General features: G+C 40.0%; 1 protein-coding gene across 1 annotated transcript; it reads left to right on the top strand.

Moving 5' to 3' along the window:
* Window positions 1-656: 656 nt before the first annotated feature.
* Window positions 657-15,802, top strand: LOC125395227 (uncharacterized). Its single transcript, XM_087902249.1, has 4 exons — window positions 657-816; window positions 13,205-13,331; window positions 13,527-13,587; window positions 14,347-15,802. The coding sequence occupies exons 1-4, from the start codon at window positions 814-816 to the stop codon at window positions 15,209-15,211; spliced, it is 1,056 nt and encodes a 351-aa protein (XP_087758375.1). The 5' UTR covers window positions 657-813; the 3' UTR covers window positions 15,212-15,802.
* The last annotated feature ends 7,863 nt before the right edge of the window (window positions 15,803-23,665 follow it).

The raw sequence follows: 23,665 nt of genomic DNA, 5'->3' as shown, positions 1-23,665 counted from the left end.
AGATGTGCTGGCTAACAACAGTGCTCATGAAGACATTCCTTCCAGCTCCATTATTCTCTACATATTCACATTTCCATGAACAGTATTCTTTTTATTATTATTCATTTTCCTGGAGTTTGCTTCGAATTTCAGTAATAAAACTCAATAAAGCAAAGGAGCCATCATCCATCCTTTTTCAGATCTGGCTCCTGCTTTTGTTTTTTCTGTTGTGTGAAATATCTATGAAAACCTTGTAAAAAGTTTCTTCATTTCATCTGACCTCAGCAAGAAGCATGAACAATCATCTCCTTTTGTGACCTTAAAACTCTCTTTAGCTGTTAATATTCTGGGCATTCTTCCCCCTGTGGGACAGGGAATCCCTGCACCCACCTAGCATAGCACAGTGCACAATACAAGCCAGCTAGCCACATTGTGTTCTGGAGGAAAAAGGGAAAGTTCCTAAGGAGTTCAAGATTTTGAAGGCATCTGCTTTTATAGCCAGGGGCAAGTGCTATTGAAATGCATATCTCAGCCAATCAAGAAAAGATCTTTGACTCAGGGCGACAGAATAACCAGAAACCTCTGTGCTGTCTCTTTAAGTACACTTCAGCCCTATGGGAGGTGTTCTTGTCACTCAGGCCGCACTAGCCAATCAGGCCGTCCAGGTGACCTGCCAGTCAGAAGTCAAGCAGGCCTCTTCCGGGCTTCCGCATTCCGTCTCGATATTGCCGATTTTGCCGAGAACCTGTCACCGGTGGTTTCCTGTGTTAAGGTGAAGTTGCTGCTGCTGGGAGACGATGAACTGAGAGCTTTGGCGACCTGGAGAACGACAGCATGGTGAGCAGGGGAATGCTGTCTCCAGATGGGGAGGAGCAGAGGGTGAGGTGCAGCAGACAGGATGTTGTGTTCTTCCGGGATCCGTGTGGGAACCTGCCGCCAGATTCACTGCATTGTGAAGTCCCATGCAATCCTGTAAATTCCTAGACCAAGGGGCAGGTCTCTGAACAACTTTGCACTTTGGGCTTAATCAGCTTAGAGAATTGAGAGCAGGGTTTTGTGTGTACAAACATCTTTCTTGTCAACTTCAGTATGCCAAAGTCGGAGAAGCCTAGTTTTTCCAGTATCTTCTCGATATTGAGCACTTTGCATTTAACCTTATGTACAATCTCCATTTATATTTAACTATGTGGCGGTTATCAAGGCATCTCACCTGTTGGGTAGCACTGCACGTCTAAGCTGCAAGTAAAATTGCTGATATGAAGGATTTGCCAATGCCTTGGAAATAGTTCAGTCTCTCAAAGTGGAATTTAGCTGAGGGAGGACTGCCTCTAAGTCACCCAAAAGATAAATGTGTTTTAATCAGGGCTGTTAGAGATTAGGATGCTAGGGTACACATTGTTCAACTGGATTGTCCAGATACTTGGCTTCAAACCTTTAAAAAGAAGCCACCACTTATTTAAAACCAGATACCAGGCACATCACCATATCAAAAAACAGCCTCTATCAAGCCTTTCAAGGAGGCATTACAGGTTGGCACCCTACGTGTGTGAAGTGATTTCTCAATGGAAAGTCATATTATTTTTGAACAGGTGCATTTCCTTCCTGTTAGAAAAATTGTTTTTGAGACAAGTTCTCTTATGTTGACTCAGGTGGCCTTGGTCTGCTGCTGTTCAGGGCAATGACCTTGCTGTCCTGTACATTAGTCTTTCAAAATTCCTTTAAAAATGATTGTACCACCTCACAGTTTTAAAATTATGCATTTGAGTCATGCGGTTGACTATGCAATACAGTTGCAGGGAAAAGATTTGCATATGGAGCATTTCTTCTGTCTTCAGAATACAATAGGGGGAAGAGTTTATTGAAGCTGGTGGAGACACCGTGCATAAAAGGAGAGGCTGGACTGAGGGTGAAAACTTTCCCCCTTCATAAGTAGTTGAGATTAGCTATGTGGAATCAGGTAGTCAGTTGGAGATGCTCTATCAGTGTCCTGATTGACCATTGTTTGCAATCCACAGACCAGCACAAAAAGGAATCTGGGAAAGGGTCTGACCTTATCTTTAAACCTAATTGCTATATTTACAGTAGTTCATCTAAAATAGAAGATCTGGGTAAAATGTTGTGCCCCATACTTAACAGAACTTTTCTGCATTAAGACATTGATCTTTCGAGAAAATACATGAGAAATTTTTAATGTGGTCGAATACAAATCCCTAGTCTCTGGAGTACATGACCATAAAGTCTGTCTCAAACTTACAAAATAGTTTTAGAGATGAGAACTACATCATATTTGCATTCTCCTTGCTTCCTCCAAGCCCTAATGTGTCTGGATTGTTTTATAATTCCTGGTCTGTCTTTCTTTAACAATAGTTACAAAGTAACCATAGTTACACAGTAACAGTAGTTACTTTATGAATGTGACCTGTGTCTTTAGGATTTCCCATCTCTGAGCCAATGGGTTGGCTGCACTGGTAAGTGAGTGTATAATGGAATGTGCACACAAAGAACCCTGTGCTTTGGATGAGGAACAGGATGTTCTCTAGGAGAGTGGAAATATGTGTACTAATTACAAAGTGAACTAGGTAACTGGCTGCTAGTCTGGGAGGGCAGAACTGAAAAGCCTGTGCTGTCTGAGTCTTTTAATCTATAATCATCTTGTAGGGGAGCTGCTAATATTCTGAGGCCCAGCTAGGTGACCCTAGCCAATTAGGGATTCTGGGCAGGGTTTGCAATCAGGAGTACTTGTGGCAGGTTAGTCGGTTCTTTCCATGTTTCTCTTCTGCCTCTGTTGTAGGAAGACAAAATGGTATACCATGTTGAATGGAAGGTGTTCAGAGAAGGCCTGTTGAACTGTCATTTCTGCTGTGACTTGGATGGACCATGAGACAGACTGTAGTCCTGTTGGTCCATTTGGTTCATGTTGGCAGGGGTCCTTCTTCTCTGAGCCTCCTTTTGTAGAGATTTACAGGATAAAGGGAGATTCTAGAGCCCTTGAAAGGAAAAATATGATGCTGGTTGAATCACTCTCCAGAGTATCCACATGGGCACTGATCTTGTTGTTCAGTCGTAAGGGAGATTAGAAAACTGAATGTCTAGATTCCAGTTTTGAATATCTAATTTTAATTTCAGGTTTGTGTTATAACGGTTTTAAATAGTTTGGTAACTGGTAGGAAGATGATGATATCAAATTTCTTACAGCAATACATGTTTAGAAGGCTTTTAATGTGCTGTTGCTGCTAGCCACAATGATGTCATACAGTGAAGCTTAGTTCCAGAAGACAGAAGGAGTTTCTGATGTGCAGAGACTTCTCAGATGTGCATTGTGTTAGACAGGTAGATAGGGCACAATCCACATCTCCAGCCATATTCCATGTAGCAGGAAGCAAATTTTAAATAACTTTATGCTTGTTTTGGGATTGCTCACCAGTGGGCCTGCATTTCCCAGAAACCAGAAGAAAGCATGGTGGGCAGGAGAGCCATTGAAAGAAATCTCCTCCATTTGAAGGACAGCATCTGTATCATGAGGCTTCTTTTTTTTGGAAGACATCAGTAAGTTGGGGAGTCAGAAATATCAGTTTAAGGATCATGTTGAAAAACATTGTGAAAGATGTGAAGTTTGTGATTATTTAATTTCTGTTCACTTATTTGGGTAGCATTGACCAAGTTCACAGTTTTCCTTAAATAAGTTTTCTTTGGCCTTTTAATTTAAATTGACAATATTTCACCGCATTTGATCTTTATTTCTTTCCAACCCCTTTATTCTTTCACAAATTTTGTACACATTCTTGATTGATGTGCATTTGTGGAAAGTAAGAAGTCATATCAATTTGTTTTTTCTGTAATGTATGACTGCAATTTAACTATATTTTTCATTTTTCTTTAAAATGGTAGACCTTCTATTCAGAATGTCTCTTATGTGATCAGTTTCTTTTTCTTTTATTTTTTTTTGGGTTCCTTTTCCTCCTGGTGAATGTCTTTTTTTGTGTGATCAGTTTATTAAGTTTTGTTTTTGGTGCAGTTTCTGTGGAGAGACTCATTTCTTTTAATCTTAGATGCCTGCCTCTGTTTATTTATTGGCATATCTGTGTATTCCAGTTGTTGCTATCTTCATATTTGAATCTTTGCTACTAAAATCTTAATTTTGAAGCATCATGTTCCTAAGGATCATTTCTTTACTTTTTTATTTATTTATGATTTGTTTTTCTTGTTTTTATTCATCTTAGATAGACTTGACTTATTGGATAGAAGGTTTTATGTATGTTGGCAGGTGGCTCAACAAATATTCTTTTTGTGGGTGACCTGAATTCAGATAGTTACACTCAAGTTGGGAGGTTAATAAATTTCTACTATTCCCAATCCAGCAGATCTGACAACCTCCTTTTCTGTATGTCACCTGTATACATATGCAAGACATTCTCTCTCATATGCAAACATACAGAAGAAATAGCAGTAACCTTGTTTTCAAAGGTGCCTGAGACTTATAAAGTTGGATCAAAGCAAGTTGCTTTACATGTACCCTGACTCTACAAAAATCCATTCTTTTGAAATTTCTTTTAAAAATTTTCATTTATTCACTGTGATGCAGACTTAGATTCAGTCACCACTGGTAGGTAACAAAATGTTATCTAAGTGATCCTAAGACACATTACTTTTTTATCATAGGAGAATGAGATGTTATAGTAATGAAAAAATATTTTCTACAAAGTAAAAATATCAGAAGACTTCAAGTGAAGCTTCTGAATTTTTTAAAACAGCCCTTCACACCCAACCCTTTTTCTATCATTGGGAAAGGAGAGAAATGGAGTGTATAGGATGCCAGTGATTTCTTGGAGTTTGATTTTGATGAGTATCTTGTAGTTCTTGTTTAACGGGCCACAATACATATTTGTAGATCTGTGTTTGTGTCTTGTGCTGTAATGGTGTCATCTATATTTTTGACTTTTTGAACCCTAATCTTATTACATCATTCATTTTCTTGAAAATTATAGACCTTCACCAATTTGTATTCAGAATATTGCTTATGCTATTTGATCCTTAATTGTTCATTTATAATAATTTGTAGGATGAATAGTTTTAGTTTTCTCTTAAAGATCTTAGATACTTGCCCCTTTCAATTTCTTGGCATATCTGTGCTTTCTAGTTGTTGCTATCTTCATGTTTGAGTCTTTACTGCTAAGGTCATTGACAAGATTAATACATTGTCTTTGGTTCTCTAAAACCTCATATATTATTGAGTCTGTGCTGATTAGACTCAGCTCTCGACATGATAGAGCAAAGGTTCATCTGAGGGAACATCAACTAAGCATGTGCTTAGACCAGAATGTCTGATCTCCATCTGAAAGACATTGTGTTGATTGACAATTGATGTTGGAAGATCTTCCACTGAGTTGGCAATGTCTCTAAGCAAGTGGGCCTGGGATGATTAAGAGAGTTAGCTGAGCATAAAACAGTGACCAGGCAAAAGAGAAAATTAGGTAACAATGGTTCTGCAAGTTTTGCCTTCAGTGATTAACTTGAGTTTCAATCCTAAGCTCCCACAGTGGTGGACTCTGACTTAGGCATAACAACCAAATAAACCTGTTCATTTCCAGAGTTCTTTTTGCTTAGATAATTTAATCACAGTAACAGAGATGAAAGTAGGAATAGAGAATGGTACCTCAAAAGTGATTTTGTTGCTGCAATGAACTTGGAAATATGGACTTTGGAAGAATTTTGAAGATATTGAGACTTTAGATGGCAAAAGTCATGGAAAGCTCTACACAGAGCATAACTGACTGTTCTTGTAGGACCTGAAAGCCTGGAATGTTGACAGTGCTGGCAGGCACTGGAGGTCAAGGTCATAGGATTTTAGTGGGCAAAATGCCCTACAGGGAAACAAGGAGTTGATCTGGCCTATCAGTCCTGAGAGATCTGTGTCTCCAGGATTTCAGGTTAAGTCAATGGCTACTGGGGCACATTCAGACTTCCAGTTCCTGACAGATTGAACTCACTTAGGCAGAGGCATTCAGGCTAATTTGTGTTTCTTTTTTTAATCCCTTAGTAGTCAAGGAAGCTCAGAAGCTTTAAAGGACAAATGCTCTGAGACAGTGAACTTGTGTTCCCTGAATAGCTTACAATCTTCATGGCATCCAGTGAATAGAACTGTATTGAGCACAGGAACTGCCATTAACTTCTGTTCCTGATAAATATATAAAAATTCTGGTTGCTCTTAATAAGCTTTCATAGCCTCATCTAACTCTGGTCCCTCCAGCCCAAGCCTGGCCTCATTCCTTGTGGCTCTATTAGGTGATATTTATCTGGTAAGTAAGTACAGGTGCTTAGAAGACTTTACAAAAATGTTCCTGAAGATTATTTTTGTGATTTTTTTTGCCCCAAATCCTTCTTAATATTTCCATGTGCCAAGAAGGTTATTAAGGCAGAATTAAAAATTAATAGAATGATATCTTAGAAAAAATATCATTTCTGTTGGATAGTTATTACTGCTGTCTGCTTTAGGTCTACAGTGAAAAAGAAACACAAAGAAAGGAATGAAAAGAAAGAAAAGCTCTAGGTAATTTCAGATGGCAATCCAGTGGGGGAAAAGAGGGATTTTCAAGGGTTTTGCACCATTACAGGGAAGACCCTTGCACTGCAAGCAATGTACCCTACAGTGTAAGACTGAATCCAGCTATTCTCTTAATTTGTGGAGTGCATATGCAACAAAATTCCTTATCTTAGGGCAATATCAAACAGAACCTCTAGTCAATTTTGTTCGAGCTTGGTAGGATACACAATATGATCTGTCCAACAGAATTCAGTTGGGTTCCCTGGGTAGGGACACAGAGACTGAGGAAAATTTAGATTAAGAGAAATGAAGACAGAAACATAGGTTAGACCAGGAGGACTGAAGTCCACTACCAAACAGCTCCGAGTTTATTTCTCAGACAGCATATATACTGTTTTCAAGTAATGTTCAATCTCTGAATCTTCCCCTGCAAAATGTCAAAAAGCAGCTTTAGGGCTCCAGTAGGAATTCCCAGACTAGACCAGACCCAATTGAGGTCTCCAAGCAATTTTTGAAAGTCATTTAAAGTTCGTAATTTATCTAAGCGAAGAGTAACTATCTGAGGTTTTGCTCCTGTCTGCAATAACTGATGTCCTAAATATTGGTATGGAAACTGCTGTTGTACCTTATCAGAAGCAATCACCAACCCAGCACATGCTAGGCATTCTTGCAAGTCAGCAAAAGCCTCAAGAACTATTTCTGGGTCCTGTCCTGCTAATAGGATGTCGTTCATATAGTGTATTAAATACAGTTGAGGATATTTATGCCTTATAGGGACAATAACCCATGCCACAAACACCTGACAAATGATAGGACTGCAAGCCATACCCTGGGGCAAAGTTACCCACTGGAAACGCTTGTATGGTTCTATGAAATTTGTAGATGGTACACTGAAAGCAAACTAATCAGAGTCTTTTGGATGAAAGGGAATGGTGAAAAAACAGTCCTTCAGGTCAATAACTAAAAGAGGGTATCCTGCAGGGATACCCACAAGTTGTGGCAATCCTGGTTGAGTAGTCCCCATAATATCCATGCAATCATTCACTGCTCTAAGATCTTGCAGCAACCTCCCTTTACCAGACTTTTTCTTAACAACGAAAATAGGAGTGTTCCAGGGAGAAGTGGGTGGGACTATACGTCCTGCCTCCATCTGTTCCTGGACCAAAGTATGAGCAGCCTGTAATTTTTCCTTACTCAGGGGGCCATTGCTCTATCCAAACAGGTCTTTCAGTTTTCCATTTAATAGGAATGCATTCTGGCTGCTCTGCAATGGTCTCTAAGAAAAATTTCCTAGCCCTGCACGCTGTCCAGGTAATTGTTGGATCAACTTCTTGTCAGCTAAAATCTGCACATCCCCCTGAAGATTTTTACCAGACCCCAATTGGGGACAAAGCCCTGGTTAGAGAGCATGCACTGCACAGGTTTGGTGGTCAGAACTGCTCCCATAGCCTGCAAAACATCTCTTCCCCACAAATTAAGGGGAAGGTGTTCCAGGACAAATGGTTTAAAAATGCCCTTATGGCCCTCTTCATTCTCCCATTCTAAATATTGAATACTGTACTCTGGAGAAGTGGCCATTCCTACCCCCTGTAATGCAGTGGAGGCTGACTGTATAGGCCAGGCTGTGGGCCAATGCTTTTTTGCAATCTCAGAAGAGTCAGCCCCTGTATCCGGAAGGCCTTGGAACTTTTCCCCAGAGATTGTTAAGGTAAGCATGGGGTGGTTCTCTAAGCTAGAGAACCAAAATGTTCCAGGGCATTCCATAGAGCTTTTGTCTCCCTGTTCTTGTTTACTGAACAGATTAGTAGAGTGAAAGCTGGGTAAACACACCAGCTGAGCTATTCTCTCCCCTGGATGGATGACAAGGACTCCCACAACGGTCTCAACCATAATATTGATTTCCCCAGTGTAATCACAGTCTATGATTCCTGGTAATATTTTTATTCCTTTAAGCACAGAACTACTTCTGTCCTAGACTATCCCCACGGAGCCCTCCGGAATATGTCCAAAAACTCCAGTTTCCAAGGCCTGCACACCCATTTGTGGGGTCAATACTGCCTGGGTGGAGATATGAAGATCTAGTCCTGCACTTCCTGAGGTGCCTCGAACAAGGTCACAGACAGTGAGGCGTTTCTTTGAGGGATGTAGCTGATGGAAGCAGCTGGCCTGCTCACGGCCCCATACACTTGTGTTTTGGGGGCCCGGGGCTGGCCCCTCTTCTCGTTAACCAACACAGGGATGGGGTTTCCTAGACTGTCGGTCTTAGAGTGACAATCATTGGCCCAGTGCGCTCCTTTTTGGCATTTTGAGCAAAGACCTGGGTTTCTCCTGGATAGATTAACTGCCCCCCTAGCAGCAGGGCAGTCCCTTTTGAAGTGTCCTGGCTTGCCACAATGAAAACAATTTCTAGACCTAGCTCCACCTGGACCATTCCTCTGGGCAGAAGCAGTTACCTGACCAACCACGGGAGGGCTATCTACATCCCTGCATAAACAGATAAAATCATCTAAGTCCCCATTTCTATGGGGGCCCAAAACCTCTTGGCAAAACCTGTTAAGCGTTTTCATAGGCTAATTGCTTTATGACTGGCATAGCTGAGCTCACATCTCCAAAAATACGACTGCCCACCTTCAAGAGGCAGTCAATAAATTCAGAATAAAGCTCTGTAGGTCCTTGCAGTGTCTTAGAAAGCTGTTCACTCACTCCTTTGTTAGGCAAAGTTTTCCAAACTTTAATGGCCACGCCAGCTATTTGAGCATAAATCGCTGGGTCATATACAGTCTGTGCTGCTAAGCCAGCATACTGTCCATCACCAGTCAGCATGTCAAGGTTATGCTAGGGAAAACCTGCAATGGCATTATTCCATGCGGTCTTTTTGCAATATACCTGCATATCACCTCTCCATAACAAATAATCTCCTCCCGAGAGACAAGACCTGCAAAGCTGCATCCAGTCACTGGGTGTAATGTTGAGCTTTACAAAGGACTCTAGTAATGCCATGGTGAAAGTGGCATGTGCTACATAGGCCACGACTGCCCCTTTTAGCTGTTTAATATCCTTAAAGGCTAGAGGGTTATGCTGTCTGGTCCTTTGTTCTTGCGGATCAATAATTTCTCCAACAGGATAAATTTGCCTCTCCCTATTTAGATTATTCAGTCTGTCTTGAATCTCTCAAATTTCCACCTCTAGATATATAGGGGTGGAAGCAGTAGTGTGAGGATTAGAGGTGGCAAAAAATGTTTTTTGCAGTGGAGGTCTCACCAGGAGATCTCTGTATGTATCCTCACCTTCCTCTTTTTCCTAACTGCTTATTTAAAAGTGCAATCTCTTTTTCCAGAATTTCTTCTTCCTCTTCTATATTCCCAACACTCCTAATGTCCTGCTCCTCAAAGCTCCTAATAGAATTCACAGATTCTGCTTTCCAAATCTCCTCAAGGGTTTTGTTCAAAAACACTAACTGCTCTTTTACTATGACATCATTACTGAGAAGAGCATCTCTAATTGAGAGCCTTAACGAAAAAATTGCTAGGGGGAAGACTTCCAGCCCTCATTCTTTCAGAGCATTTTGAAGGTCAGCCTTCACCTGCTCCCAATCAGTGATATTAAAACTCCCTGCGTGTAGAAACCAGGGACTGAACTCTAAAACCGTCTTAACGATTTCTTGTGCTGTCTCAACATTAATATTGGTGCCCTGTCTCTCCAAAAGACCTAACAGTTCACATGTTAACTGACCTTTAAAAACTGGAGCAGAAATACTTGCACCCATTTAGCCAATACACCCTCGCCAATTTTTTTCCTGCTGGCCAGCTTTCTGAGGGCGACCCCTCAGATCCATCCCTCCCAAAAACTCGCAGGTGGGTCCCGCAGATGGGTGTAGCCACTTCAGATCCCAGCGCAGTCTTCCAGTGGGACCTCCAATTGTGGGACCTGAATCTGCACCACCCTGCTGGCATGGTTCGCGCGCTTCCGAGCCAGCCACGAGTTTGGGGCAAAGGCCTGGATATTGAACAAAAGACACACACACAAAGAAACCAGGGTCATTCGTCAAGAAATAGCCGAATGACACTTTATTTAGCTTTCTGCAAAGTTAATATACCTTTGCCCCAGAAAAGGGATACCCTCCCAGCCAGACAGCATGAAGAGCCTGGCGCTATGTGAGATTTCCTACCCAGACAGGGGGTCGGGAGCAGGGAGAGAGTGACAGACAGTGGAGAGGAAACTAGGTGCCATGAGAGGAAACTAGGTGTGTGGCAGGTGGGAAAATTACCAAACCAAAAGTAATACATAGCTCTGCAGCTAGATGCCCAGGCTGGAGCAGAGTGAGCACAGGAATTAGCAGGAAACATATTTGGCTAGCCAAAACAGTCCTTTGCAATTTGCACCTCAAAGAACAGGCGAAAACCCGGGATCCTACACCTCCCATTTATTCTCTTTTCCTGGCAACCCAGCCTATCCTTTCTTGTCATGCGATAGGTCATTTAAATAGTTTTTAGACCAACCAGGTATTTTAAATAGGCAAAGCATCACAACTTGACAGAGCTAAACCAATGCAGCACTTCTTTGTATGATTAAAACAAATGTTCCACAGCATAAATAAATATAACACCTTTAAAAATGTTATTTCACAACACACTGGGTTACATTTTGAGCCCACAGATGTTAAGATTCGTAAGTTATGACACAACTTCCATGGAGACCTAGCTGCTTATAGTGAGAGGAAGTTACCAAAGAGAGAAATGCATGAGAAGTTGTAAGGATAGGGCCATTTAAGTCATTTGAAACTGAAGCCCATACATCTGACCAAAGAGGTACAGGATTTGACGTTTGTCTTGCTCTGCTTCAGTCTTGCCTTGGCCCTATCTTCCCTTACTGTGTCTTTATTTTTCTCTTTTGGAATGTTAATGCTATTTTGTGCCACTGATGTTAGAAAGAGGTATCATGTTTTTAGGTTTTATAAGATGCTGCTGTCAACACATTGTCTTGATTGCCAGAGGAGACATTACACATTTGGACAGTGTAGGGACCATTGCAGATGAGGATCATTAAATGTCTATCCTTGAAATGACTAAATGTGTTTTTTCCATTTTTGACCATAAACCTATAATGACTGGGTTCACAATGTACTTGACTGAATGAACAACCTCCCAGAGAATATCATGTATTTGAACAAGTTTCTCTCCTTGGTGGTTTTCTTTCAATTTCCTGAGAATCTTTAGTAGGAGAAGCCTGTCTAGATGAAATTCCTCATTGTATGTGATGAGTCTCAATACCCTCAACTAATTTCCTGACATTTATGTCTCCTGTTTTGTGGTTGTCATTAATTAGACAATTTCCTACTTATACTGAAATGCTTTTGCTATCATTATAGGCTTGATCTCTACATTCTGTATCTTACCTATATTCTATAGGTAAAAATGAGATATAGAAGAAACAGTTGCTAGTAAGGAATCTGGCAACCTGCTATATTGTTTTGTTTGCTTGTCTAAGTAGCCCTTACTGTGTGGCTTCAGATTTCTGAAAGTAAAGGGGGCATCACTTCTGGCTCTAATAATTCTTTTTTATGTTATTGGGTGATAGCCCTGGTATATAGATTTTTTATAAGTCAAATATATACTGCTGTGCTGAAATTCATGCATATCTTGAATTTTAAAATTTGAAAGAGGATATCACTCTGACTCCCCGTAAGTCATATATTTATGACATTTTTACTACCTGAGCATTCTGAGCCAGTTAATTGCAGGTGCATGAACTTCTTCTGGCTTGTTATGCTTGATTTAATTTTTCTTAAATCAATAGGACTATTTTATATATCTGCATGGATATTCATTACATGGGTTCCTGGTCTTCAAAGTGATCAAAAGATCTCAGAATTCCTGATCATGGAACAATGGAAAGTTGTGATCCCCATGGACATAGTGGAAAATGTGCTCACCTCCACTCAAGACCAGCAAGAACTCTGAATTACTCTGTATTCTCTCCAGTGCTGTGTTGATTATTTGTGACCAACATTTATATTTCTAGTGTTTTCATCTGTCCATTTTAACTGCTTTATACACAAAGAGGCTTTCTACAAAATTTTGTTGATATTACAGTTTAAATTATTGCACTTCAGATGTCTGGAAGATGAATACAGAACTGGAGTAAATGCAAAATCACTTGTAAGAACTTTAATAACATCCTTTAAGTTCTTTCTATCACATTTGTTTGTTTCAATGATTTTTGCAATGGAGACAGTGTCTTAATGTGGACTTCCACCTGTCCTGGACCTGATTGCATAGACTTGACTGGCATTCAAGTCTAAGACAAATATACCTCCCACCTCTGTTTTCTGAGTTTTGTGGTTAAAGGCACAATATACCAATACTCCCAGTGTGTCCATATTGCTTTTTTGTGTGTGGTCTGTTACTCTTCATACAGTTTTCTCATGCATACTATATACTGTTGATCTTTTTTGTTGTCTCTTCCTTTCTATAGACATTGCTCTTCTGAGGTGGTATCCCATACAAAGGGTACAGAAATGACAGAGTAGACTCAGCTTTTCAGTTTCCCTCTAAAGTGACTGTATATGTCATGGAATAAGAGTAAGGAACACCAGAATCATATGTCTATACTCTGAAAGAAGTATGCATTTCCAACATTGTCACTGTCATGCTTTTCATTTTATACTTGTGTGGTATATTTTAGAAGGCAGTGACCTATGATGATGTGTATATCAACTTCACCCAGGAAGAGTGGGATCTGCTGAATCCTTCCCAGAAGAATCTCTATAAAGATGTAATGCTGGAAACCTACAAGAACCTCACTTCCATAGGTAAAAAATGAATTTCCTTCATGTTTCAAAATATGGACACTACTTTTCCTTGGTTAAGGATGTTGTTCTGCAATTTGACTTAGAAAAAGATTGAGGTGAATAAAGCAGTCATAGTTCTTAGGTGCACTTAAGATAATAAGCTAAATGTTGCACATTTTTAAATGATATAACATATATTCTGGTCCTGTATTTTAGGATACATTTGGGAAGACCATAACACTGAAGAACATTGGCAATTTTCTAGAAGACATGCAAGGTAATATTCATGTGCAAGTAGATAACAATGTGCCTCTGATAAGATTGTACTTTGTACTAGAACTTTTAAACAAAAGCAACAGTGCAAATAAGCACAGCTTTAAGTGCATAGATGGTTATTAATTTCTCACAAATCCATATACCTCAATGTCATGTATATGAATTATTCTTCTTTTCCTATGTGTATATAAGCTTATGAGCATAGGGATATGGAAAAATTTAACATACATCTCCTTAAGAACAAACAGAAGATAAGCAGTAGTTCCCATGTAGGGTATCCTTGTTGAATTTGATTCAAGTATACAATACTGATGGTTTTCTACATCATTATTAATATATAAACATTACAAAAATGCCCCAAGATTTATAGGTCTGTGCAAATACTTCTGAATGCCCTAGTTCACTTAGCAAATATATATGATTCACAGTATAGTAAAATTTATGTATGCAGGAAAGTTTTTTAAGCTCTCAGTTTAATCAATTGTCTTCAAAAATGTGAATAATATCATATAAAAATGCTTTTGTCAGTGTGGAAAGGTAAACCATGAAACAAAGGAATTTATCATTATACTTATTTTCCTAGATGTAAACTGACTCCTAATTAAAAAGCAAACATGATTTTAAACAGTTATAAAACTTCAATAACTAATTCCGTTTTTAGAATTGAAACAAATTATAAATTTTTTTTTTATTCAGAGACCAGGGTTCAACAGTGTATTGAATGTAGTAAACCTTTTAAATGTGACAATTATCCTTGCAGGATTGAAAGAAATCAAAATGGAGAGAAGAAACTTTCAGTGTATACTCACTGTGTTAAAGCCTTGTCTTATGACACTCACCTTCTAAGGAATGAAAAACCACATACTGGAGAAAAATGCTCTAAAAATAAGCAATGTGGTAAAGCCTTTGATTATCACAATCATATTCAAGTACTTAAAAGAAAACACACTGGAAGAAAACCCTATGAATACAGTCAAGGTGATAAAGACTTTGTTCTTTATGAAACTCATCAAAGTCATAGAAGAACACATCCTGGAGAGAAACCCTATGAATGTAATCAATGTGGTAAGGCCTTTGCACAGAATAATGCTCTTAAATACCATGGCAGAACACATACTGGAGAGAAACCCTATGAATGTAATCAGTGTGGTAAGTTCTTTTCTGCTCAGTGTAATCTTCAAAGACATAAAAGAACACATACTGGAGAGAAACCCTATGAATGTAATCAATGTGGTAAGGCTTTTGCCCAGCACAGTCATCTTCAAAGTCATAAAAGAACACATACTGGAGAGAAACCCTATGAATGCAATCAGTGTGGTAAGGCCTTTGCAGATCAGAGTAATCTTCAAAAGCATAAAAGAATACATACTGGAGAGAAACCCCATGATTGTAATCAGTGTGGTAAGGCCTTTGCTGACAACAGTGCTCTTCAAAAGCATAAAAGAACACATACTGGAGAGAAACCTTATGAATGTTTTCAGTGTGGTAAAGCCTTTGCCCGACATACTCATCTTCAACTGCATAAAAGAACACACACCGGAGAGAAACCCTATGAATGTAATCAGTGTGGTAAGGCCTTTGCACGACTCAGTCATGTACAATCGCATAAGAAAACGCATACTTGAGAGAAACCCTATGAATGTAATGAATGTGGTAAGGCTTTTGCACATGCAAAATATTCTTCAGTTGCATAAAGGAAAACATACTGTGAGAAAGAAACCCTATGAATGTAATCAGTGTTGTAAGGCCATTGCACATTGTAGTTTTCTTCAATTGCATAGAAGAACACATACTGGATAGAAACACCATGAATGTAATCAGTGTAATAAGGCCATTGCAAGTCATAGTCTTTTTCAATTGCATAAAAAACACATTCTAGAGAGAAACTCTATGATTGTAATATTTTCAGTAAGGCCTTTGCACAAAACAGTCATCTTCAAAGGTACAAAAGATCAGAGGCTAGAGAGAAACCCTATGAATGTAGATAGTGTGGTTAGGCCTTTGGATACAACTCTTCTCTTCAAGGTAATAAAAGAACACACAGTAGAGGGAAACCTTATGAATGTATATCAGTGAAAGGAAGCCTTTTCACCTCTTTTTCTTCTTCAAATACATAAAAGAACACATACTCAAAAAATAACTATGAATGGAATCTGTGGTAAATCCTTTGTCACAATCACCTCCAAATGCATAAAATAAACCATCTTGCAAAAATCTCTAAGAATCCACTGTATGTATTCTTCAAAACCATGAGAAATATCATACTATAGTGAAACTCTGTAAGTGAATTTAGTGTTTTAATGTTTTGTACTTTATACAGGAGTAAGACTTTTGTGTGTAATCAATCTGATAAAGCTTATGCATATTACCCTGATCATTTGGACCTGTGGAAGAAACTGAGGGCTTATTATAACTTAATTCATTAAAGATCTTAAGCCAACACACATACCGTCAGTTAACCAACAGCAGTTATTGTGTAGAAAAAAATAGATAGTATAAAAATCTGTTCAAGAACTATGATATCTCTTTTTATTTTGATCGAACCAGCAAACTAATGAACAAAACCTTTTTTGAAGCCTTATGGGTAAGAGAAATGGATACTCACAGAAATACATCTTGGACCTGAAAGCAGAGCCAAAAAAAAAGCACTTTTTCTCTGAATCTCAAACTAGTTAAAGAAACAACATCTCTCTGAAAGCAGCCCAAACATTAAAAAGTGCCAGTGAAAGAGACACACTCTCAAAACACAACTGTCAAGTTTGGAATGGAGGCCCCAATCCCTTGCATATATCCCAGTCCCCAGGCCTGGTCTGGATTCCAAATCCCAGCTTGTCAGGACCACGCCTCAGGGTATTTAAGTGATCCCCAAAAGAGGAACACGTTGTCTCCCTCTCTTCATCCCCAGGGGATTGTGTTTCTGTGGCTTCCTGTTTTCCCAAAGGGGCCACCTAAGAGCAAAGATCTTTCATTAAACCTGGATAATTCTTAATTTGGCTTGTTTTGATTTGGCTTGATTTTGAATTTTGCATTTGCTGGGAAGAAATATTAATATTTAATTAATAATAATTAATAATAATAATAAATAATATTAAGACGTATTTTTAATAGTAACCCTAAAAAAAACTACAATCTATCCTCGTCCAAGTGATAACAAAAGCAAGCAATCCCTCAGTATAAAATGCAGTCCATCTCTGATCTTGTTCAGGATTGGAGATTAAAATCTAAGAAATTCCAACCTTCAAATCTCCTTTGATGCCCTCTGGTACTAAGAAGCCCTATATGAGCCATACAGAAATTCAGTATGCAGCTGCCCCATTCCATACTGGCAGGGGTATTTATGCTATTTATGCTTTTGGTTTCTTTCCTCTCAGATAAATCTCTTGATTGGAGATTTATGTGAAGACATTCTTTCACTGGAATGCTTCAAAAGCTCCTCGAGTTGTGCCAATATACAATTGTTACTTCCATTTGGAAACCCTTATGAGAATTGAGCTCATCCCAGATGTGATGGATCACTTTTAACTTCTCTGGTCACAATCAAAGATTTTTTTGTTTCACATCCCTGCAGCTCTTTAACTGCAAGCAGACAATTCTTTGCTGTTGCCCCATTTGCATGAGTATGTCTCACTGTAGAATCTCTGCCCATGTGAGCATGCACATGAACCCCTGTCCTCTGCAGGAGCTGCTGGCAGGTTCTGTGCCAGAGAACAACAAAGGAAGGTGGGCAGTGTCATGCCTTTCCTTACAGAAGCTTTTCTTTTGGGACCTAAAGATCTAAAACTGATCCAATAAAAATTCACAGGAGGCTAAAGGCAGAGGCTGCCTGTCTCATCTCTTTCAGAATAAAAATGAAGGTGAATAAACAAAAATGTATAGTAATGACAGACAAACAGGTACTGGTACCCCTTAACATTTTCAGAAACATAATCACATAAAACAGCAATGTAATAACAGTCAAAACACAGACCAAGAACACATGCACTCATTCACACACACTTTTTTTTAAAGTAATTTTATTAAATTATAAAAGCTTCCATTTACGCCCCTCTTCCCAACACCCTCCCACTCCCCCCCTCCTCCTCCCTCTTTGTCCCTAAGGGCAGTCAGGGTTTCCAGCCCTGTGGGAAGTTCAAGTTCCTCCCCCCTCCCTCCAGTTCCAGGAAGGTGAGCATCCAAACAGACTGGATCCCAAAAATCCAGTATATGCAGAGGAATCTAGTCCCAGTGTCATTGTCAATGGCTTCTCAGAAAGACTCCGGGCCAGCCACATTCAGAGAATCTGGCCACATTCAGAGAATCTGGTTGGATCACGTGCTCGTTCAGTCGCAGTCCAACTGCCCTTGGTAAACTCTCATTAGATCCGACCCCTTGTATCAGTGGGTGATAGCATCCCTCGCAGTCCTTCGTCATTTTCTTCGTCCTTCTGCTCCTCATTTGGACCTTGGGGGGCTCAGTCCGGTGCTCCAATGTGGGTCTCCGTCTGTATCGCCATTCATCGCCAGATGAAGGATCTATGGTGATAAGCAAAATATTCATCAGTATGGTTATGGGCCAAGGCCGGTTCAGGCACCCTCTCCTCTGTCCAGAGAACAATCTGGGGATCTCTCCTTGGACCTGGGATCCCATATATAATCAAGTTTCCTATAAACCCTAAAATGACTCCCTTAGTTGAAATATATTCATATTCTTCCTTGATCCCATATTCATCCTTCCTCCCTTCCCCCCATCCCGGTCAACCGAGCTTTCTCCATTCTTCCCCTACTCCCTTCTCTCTAACCCTCTCCCCTTCCAACAACCCTACCACCCCCCCCCCCATGCACCCAAGGTTACCTGGGACTCTTGACTATTTCCTACCTCCTGGCGGATAGCTAAATAATCTTCATCAGGTTCGTCTTCTTATTTAGCTTCTCTAGGATCATGAATAATAGGCTCAAAGACCTTTAAATTATGGTTAGAATCCACTTATGAGTGAATACATACCATGTTCCTCTTTTTGGGTCTGGCTTACCTCACTCAGTAAAGCGTTTTCTATGTCCATCCATTTGCATGCAAAATTCAAGATGCCATTATTTTTTACCGCTGAGTAAAACTCTAATGTGTATATGTTCCACACCTTTTTTAACCATTCTTCTATTGAGGGGCGCCTAGGCTGTTTCCAGGTTCTGGCTATTACAAATAGTGCTGCTATGAACATAGTTGAACAAATGCTTTTGTAGTATGCTAGGGAATCTCTAGGGTATATTCCCAAGAGTGGAATTGCTGGGTCCTGAGGGAGGTTGACTCCCAGTTTCCTAGGAAACCGCCACACTGATTTCCACAGTGGCTGCACAAGTTTGCATTCCCACCAACAATGGATGAGTGTTCCCCTCACTATCAGTGACAAATAGTCCCTTTGTTCTGATAGCCGGCCTGCAGCAAGCTAAGACTGCAGGCAAAGTGATTCCTGGATAGCAAGGGGCAGTAATCCAGTAGAAGAAGACCCAGCGGAGGGAAGAGCCATTGGAGAGCATCTGAAGGAAGAGATGGGCAGGCGCCAAGGCAAGAATTCCTCCAACAATCTGAAAAACAACATGAAAACACCAGATCCCAGCGATCTTACGACAGAAGGACTTCAACGCCCTATTCCGGAAGAAGTGGAAAACAGTGTCATTATGAAAGCAATAGAGTCTCTTTAACAGGGTATGAATAACTCACTTAAGGAAATAGAAGAGAAATATAACAAAAAGATGGAAGAAATGAGTAAAGAAATGGAAGACAAATATAACAAAAAGTTTGAAGAAATGAGTAAATTCGTAAATGATACCCTGGGAAACCAAGAAAAAGCAATCAAACAGGTATTGAAATCAGTTCAAGAATTGAAAACTGAAATGGAGTCAGTGAAGAAATCACACACATTTTTTTAAAGCTCTAGATTTATACTTCATTCTATAGGAAACCAGGAGCACACATCTTTTATACATTTCAAAAACTGAAGCAATTGTTGTTGTCCTACGTTAGAACCCCTGACCTTTAAAATATCTATAAGTAATGTACAAAGAGTTGTTTGCTATTTTCCTGGCCTATATTTACCTTTTAAAAATTATATACAGGTTACTTCTTATTTTACAATTATTCTCGAGTTACATCTTGTTTTTCCTGCTACCCTTCTAACCTTTCTTTTTATATTTACACCGTGCAACTGCTGATACTCGCGGGAGATCCTTAAAGTACTTTAGGGCACCCTTAAAATTTGTGGTGTCCCTATGAAGACACCCTTCCCCAGAAAGCTGCACAGCTGGATGTCAACATGTAGGAGCAGCTCCTACAAGGTCAGCTAGGGTTCCTGGATAGGGGATCCTCGATGCCAAAGAAAAGTTAGAAGAAACAGAAGACAGGATAGAATCAAGAGGTGTGTCCAGTCATGCTCAAGCAGCCAAACAGCTGAGGGTTTATTTCAGAACTTCCTTAAATACAGAACAAATCATAGCATAAATGGTCAGTCAGTATCTCACCACAAAGCCTCCTTTCCACATTTATCTGAACCCAATCAAAATTTTCCATCTCCATTTAATTCTCATCTAAGCGAAACCAAGGATTATATTCCTTGGTAGTTTCAAGACACATCTATAAGTCTGATATAGATGCCATGAGCTTCCAGCAAATGCTTAGGCATAGACAGAAACACAGAAAAGTTATCTTGTCCCATTACCCTGTAATTAATTTTCTTATTATCTGACACTCCTGTCATTTTTTCAGGGTCCCTGTTTCAGGCACCAATAGTTGGGGTCCCTTCCCCAACTACCTCGGTTATGGATGACCCTGGGTAGTACCACAGAAATCAGAACACAAAGGATGCTGGGTAGAAGATACAAGATATTGCAAAGTCAGTGCTCTTTAATAATACTCAAATCACAATCCAAGCTAGGTTCTCATAATACCTGAAATAGTTTCAGAAACTAACAACTTTGTTAGAAATTATTTCAAGAGTTTGTGCCTAGTTGATCTAAACAAGAAGCCTGTAGTTATGGGAATAACTTTACCTGTAATATAATATATAAAAACACTTCATCAGGAGACAAAACACAACCTAATCATAGCGAGTGAACTACGGTGAACTTCTGTGTACTCAAGGACTGATTATTGGCAAGGTATTCTACAGATCAAGGAAGTATGCTTCCTCCTTACTTGGCCTGCCAAGCATGTCAGCAAAAGTGCCAGGTCAAGTCACCCCTGCACAGAGTGTCTATGAAGTTCAAAGATAGCCCTCCACAGTGAAGTTGTGTTTCTGTATTAGCATAACCTTTGACTGAACCTTCTGAACCTCTGATCTCTTTCTGTCCTTGAGTTGTTCTCATGGGTATCTTTGTCACAGTCACTGGAATCTAACCATTACAGCTATTTATTATAGATTTACATCTAGGTTTTTTTTTCTGTGTTTGAAAATATTTCATACCTACACACCAAAGGAACAAATGAAAGAGAGGAATTTAAAAAGAAAGAAAGGAGGGCTGGAGAGATGGCTCAGTGGTTAAGAGCATTGACTGCTCTTCCAGAGGACCCGGGTTCAATTCCCAGCACCCACATGGCAGCTCACAACTGTCTGAAGATCCAGTTGCAGGGGATCTGACACCTTCACACCAATGCACATAAAATAAAGTTAAATAAACCATAAAAATATTTAAAAAAAAAAGAAAGAAAGGAGATGAAGAACGGAGAGCTTTGGAGAGCTGGGAAACAACAATATGGTGAGCAAGGGAATGCAGGCTTCAGATGGGGAGGAGCAGAGTGTGAGGTGTGGGAGACAGTGTGGTGCATTCTCCCTGGATCTGGGTGGGAACCTGCCGCGACATTCCTTGTGTAGTGAAGTTCCATGCGGTCCTTCCTAATTTGTGGGCCTGCAGGCAGGCCTCTGAATAACTGTTCTGTGGGCTTTATTTGTTTTTGGAGAGTTGGGAGTAGGGAGCTGTGTGTACAAACATCTTAATAGTCAATTTCTGTGGGGATAATACATTTATGGAAACAAGTTGACAAACTTGGAGAGGCCTAGTTTCTCCAGTATCTTCCTGACATTCAGTACTTTTCATTCCATCTTCACATATGGTCATCACTAATTTTAAATTTGTGGAGGTTATTAAAGGCTTCTCATGTTTTGGCTAACACTCCACTGCTATGCTGTAATGTGGAAGAGCAGAATTGGTGATATATAGAGTCTTTACCAATGCTTAGGAAATAGGGAAGTCTCCCAAAGTAGAATTTAGCTGAGGGACAGCTGTGTCTAAAACACCAAAAATTTAAGTATATGCTAATCAGTACTGGTAGAGATTAGGATGCTTGGGTATGCATTGTTCACCAGTATTTTGCAGGTATTTGTCTCAAAACTATTACAAAGAAGCCATCACTGACTTAAACCTGTCACTAGGCCCTTCTGCATATCAAAAGAGGCCTCTAACAAGCTGCTCAAGGAGGCATTACAGGGTCACAAAGAACCTTGTGGCCTGGTGTGCCTTAAAGTTCCTGTTTTCTTTTTGAGAAAATCATAGTTTGGCCAGATGGTCAATATGATATCAGGTGACAAATATTTGAATGGCAAAATAGGGTTGTTGTGAGAACTGACCTGATCAATCGAGGCTTTATTTAGGAACTCATGCAGGGTGAAAGAACATTCTTGGGAGCATCCCCTAAGGGGTCAATGTATTAATAATAAAACACAGCTCATTCTCTAAAACCAGTATTATGTTTGAAAGAGTGGTAATGGTCAGGGGCTAAATCTTCCCACCATATTGAGTTATGGTTGTCACCCCAAGGCCACTCTGCACTTAATAAAGTTCTTGAGATTCCCTGTGTTCCCCTTGTGTAGAATTGTTTGACTAGCTTCCTCTTAAATTTGTGTGATTGTTTCTCCTGACTTCTGATAATTCTCCCATTTCCTTCCATTTCCCCCCTCCCCGGAAGTATACAAGATAGAGGATGCTTTTCTTCTCTCTATTTTTGTTTCTGTCTTTGTTTTTTGAACAGAGTTTCTCTATAGGACTGACCTGACTATCCTAGACTGACCTGACTATTCTAGAACTCACTCTGTAGACCAGTCATGCTTCAAAGTCACAGAGATTACTTGGCTCTGCCTCCTGAGTTTTGGGATTGAAGGCATGTGAAGGCACTACCTGGCAAGAGGCTACTTTCCTTAAGAAGCTTACAAAGCATAGGACATTCCTTCACCAAGACCTCCTTACCCTACCTTTTATCCTTTTTACATTTTACTTGTCCTGTCTTTCTCATCCCCTGTGACCTTCACCTCAGAACCCTGTCAGTGAAGAATGCCCTGCTGTTTCAGGTCACCCCTGTACTTAAGAAATTATTCTGAGAATAACTTTGACTCCTGTCTACCCAGTTGTCTAATATGGCAAGTTGTCTGTTTTTATTTCAATTGTTGAAGGTGTATCCTGGAGCCGGATCCTAAAGGACACTCAAGGATAATAGCATATGTGGAACTCAAAATCCATCTTAGCTCTCTCCTCTTTGAGCATTAGCCAGAGATGGATGCATGCCATCATTAAACAGATTTTTCTTTATTAATTTCCTAAGTGAGTAAAATGGTTTCTCAATGGAAAGCCGTATTGAAAGACCCCAAAAGTCAGAGGGGTCTCATTTGGAGCCGCCTGCTCAAGGACCAGTCCACTCGATGCAAGAGCAAGAGGCAGTCTATTGAGTACACAGGCGCCTGCAGATGCCTCAAGAGCTTAGCTGAATGAGCATGCCGGGCTAGAGATACAACATTCATTTATAGGGGGTTCAGGGGTTACATAAGAGGCTGCATAGCAACAAGCATTTTATTGGTTCTCACATGGTGGACTGGGTCAAGCTTAGAATAGGGCAGTTTATCCATCTGCAGGTTATCAGAAAAACCATAAGATCTAGATAAAGCTAAGTTTGGCACTCTGGTTGTTTTGATAGAATGTCATAGTGACTTGCTGTTCCCGCTATCTTCCTGTTGTCCTAGTTTCTACATAGCTAGCTGACCACAGATATTCTCTTCAGTAGGGCCCACCTGGTTCCTCTTTTTGTGCAAGAGGCCGGTATCAATTGGGTGGGGGTCTTTCAGT

This window comes from Myodes glareolus, chromosome 27 (genome assembly GCF_982192425.1).
Source record: "Myodes glareolus chromosome 27, mMyoGla1.1, whole genome shotgun sequence".
NCBI classification, from domain to species: domain Eukaryota; kingdom Metazoa; phylum Chordata; class Mammalia; order Rodentia; family Cricetidae; genus Myodes; species Myodes glareolus.
This window is presented reverse-complemented; position numbering and strand designations above follow the sequence as displayed.

What these genes read in the sequence shown, in the direction of transcription:
- LOC125395227 (XM_087902249.1), top strand. An exon ending in CAAGAACCTCACTTCCATAG is followed by an intron (nt 13,332 to 13,526) that starts GTAAAAAATGAA and finishes CCTGTATTTTAG; the next exon opens with GATACATTTGGGAAGACCAT. An exon ending in TTTTCTAGAAGACATGCAAG is followed by an intron (nt 13,588 to 14,346) that starts GTAATATTCATG and finishes TTATCCTTGCAG; the next exon opens with GATTGAAAGAAATCAAAATG.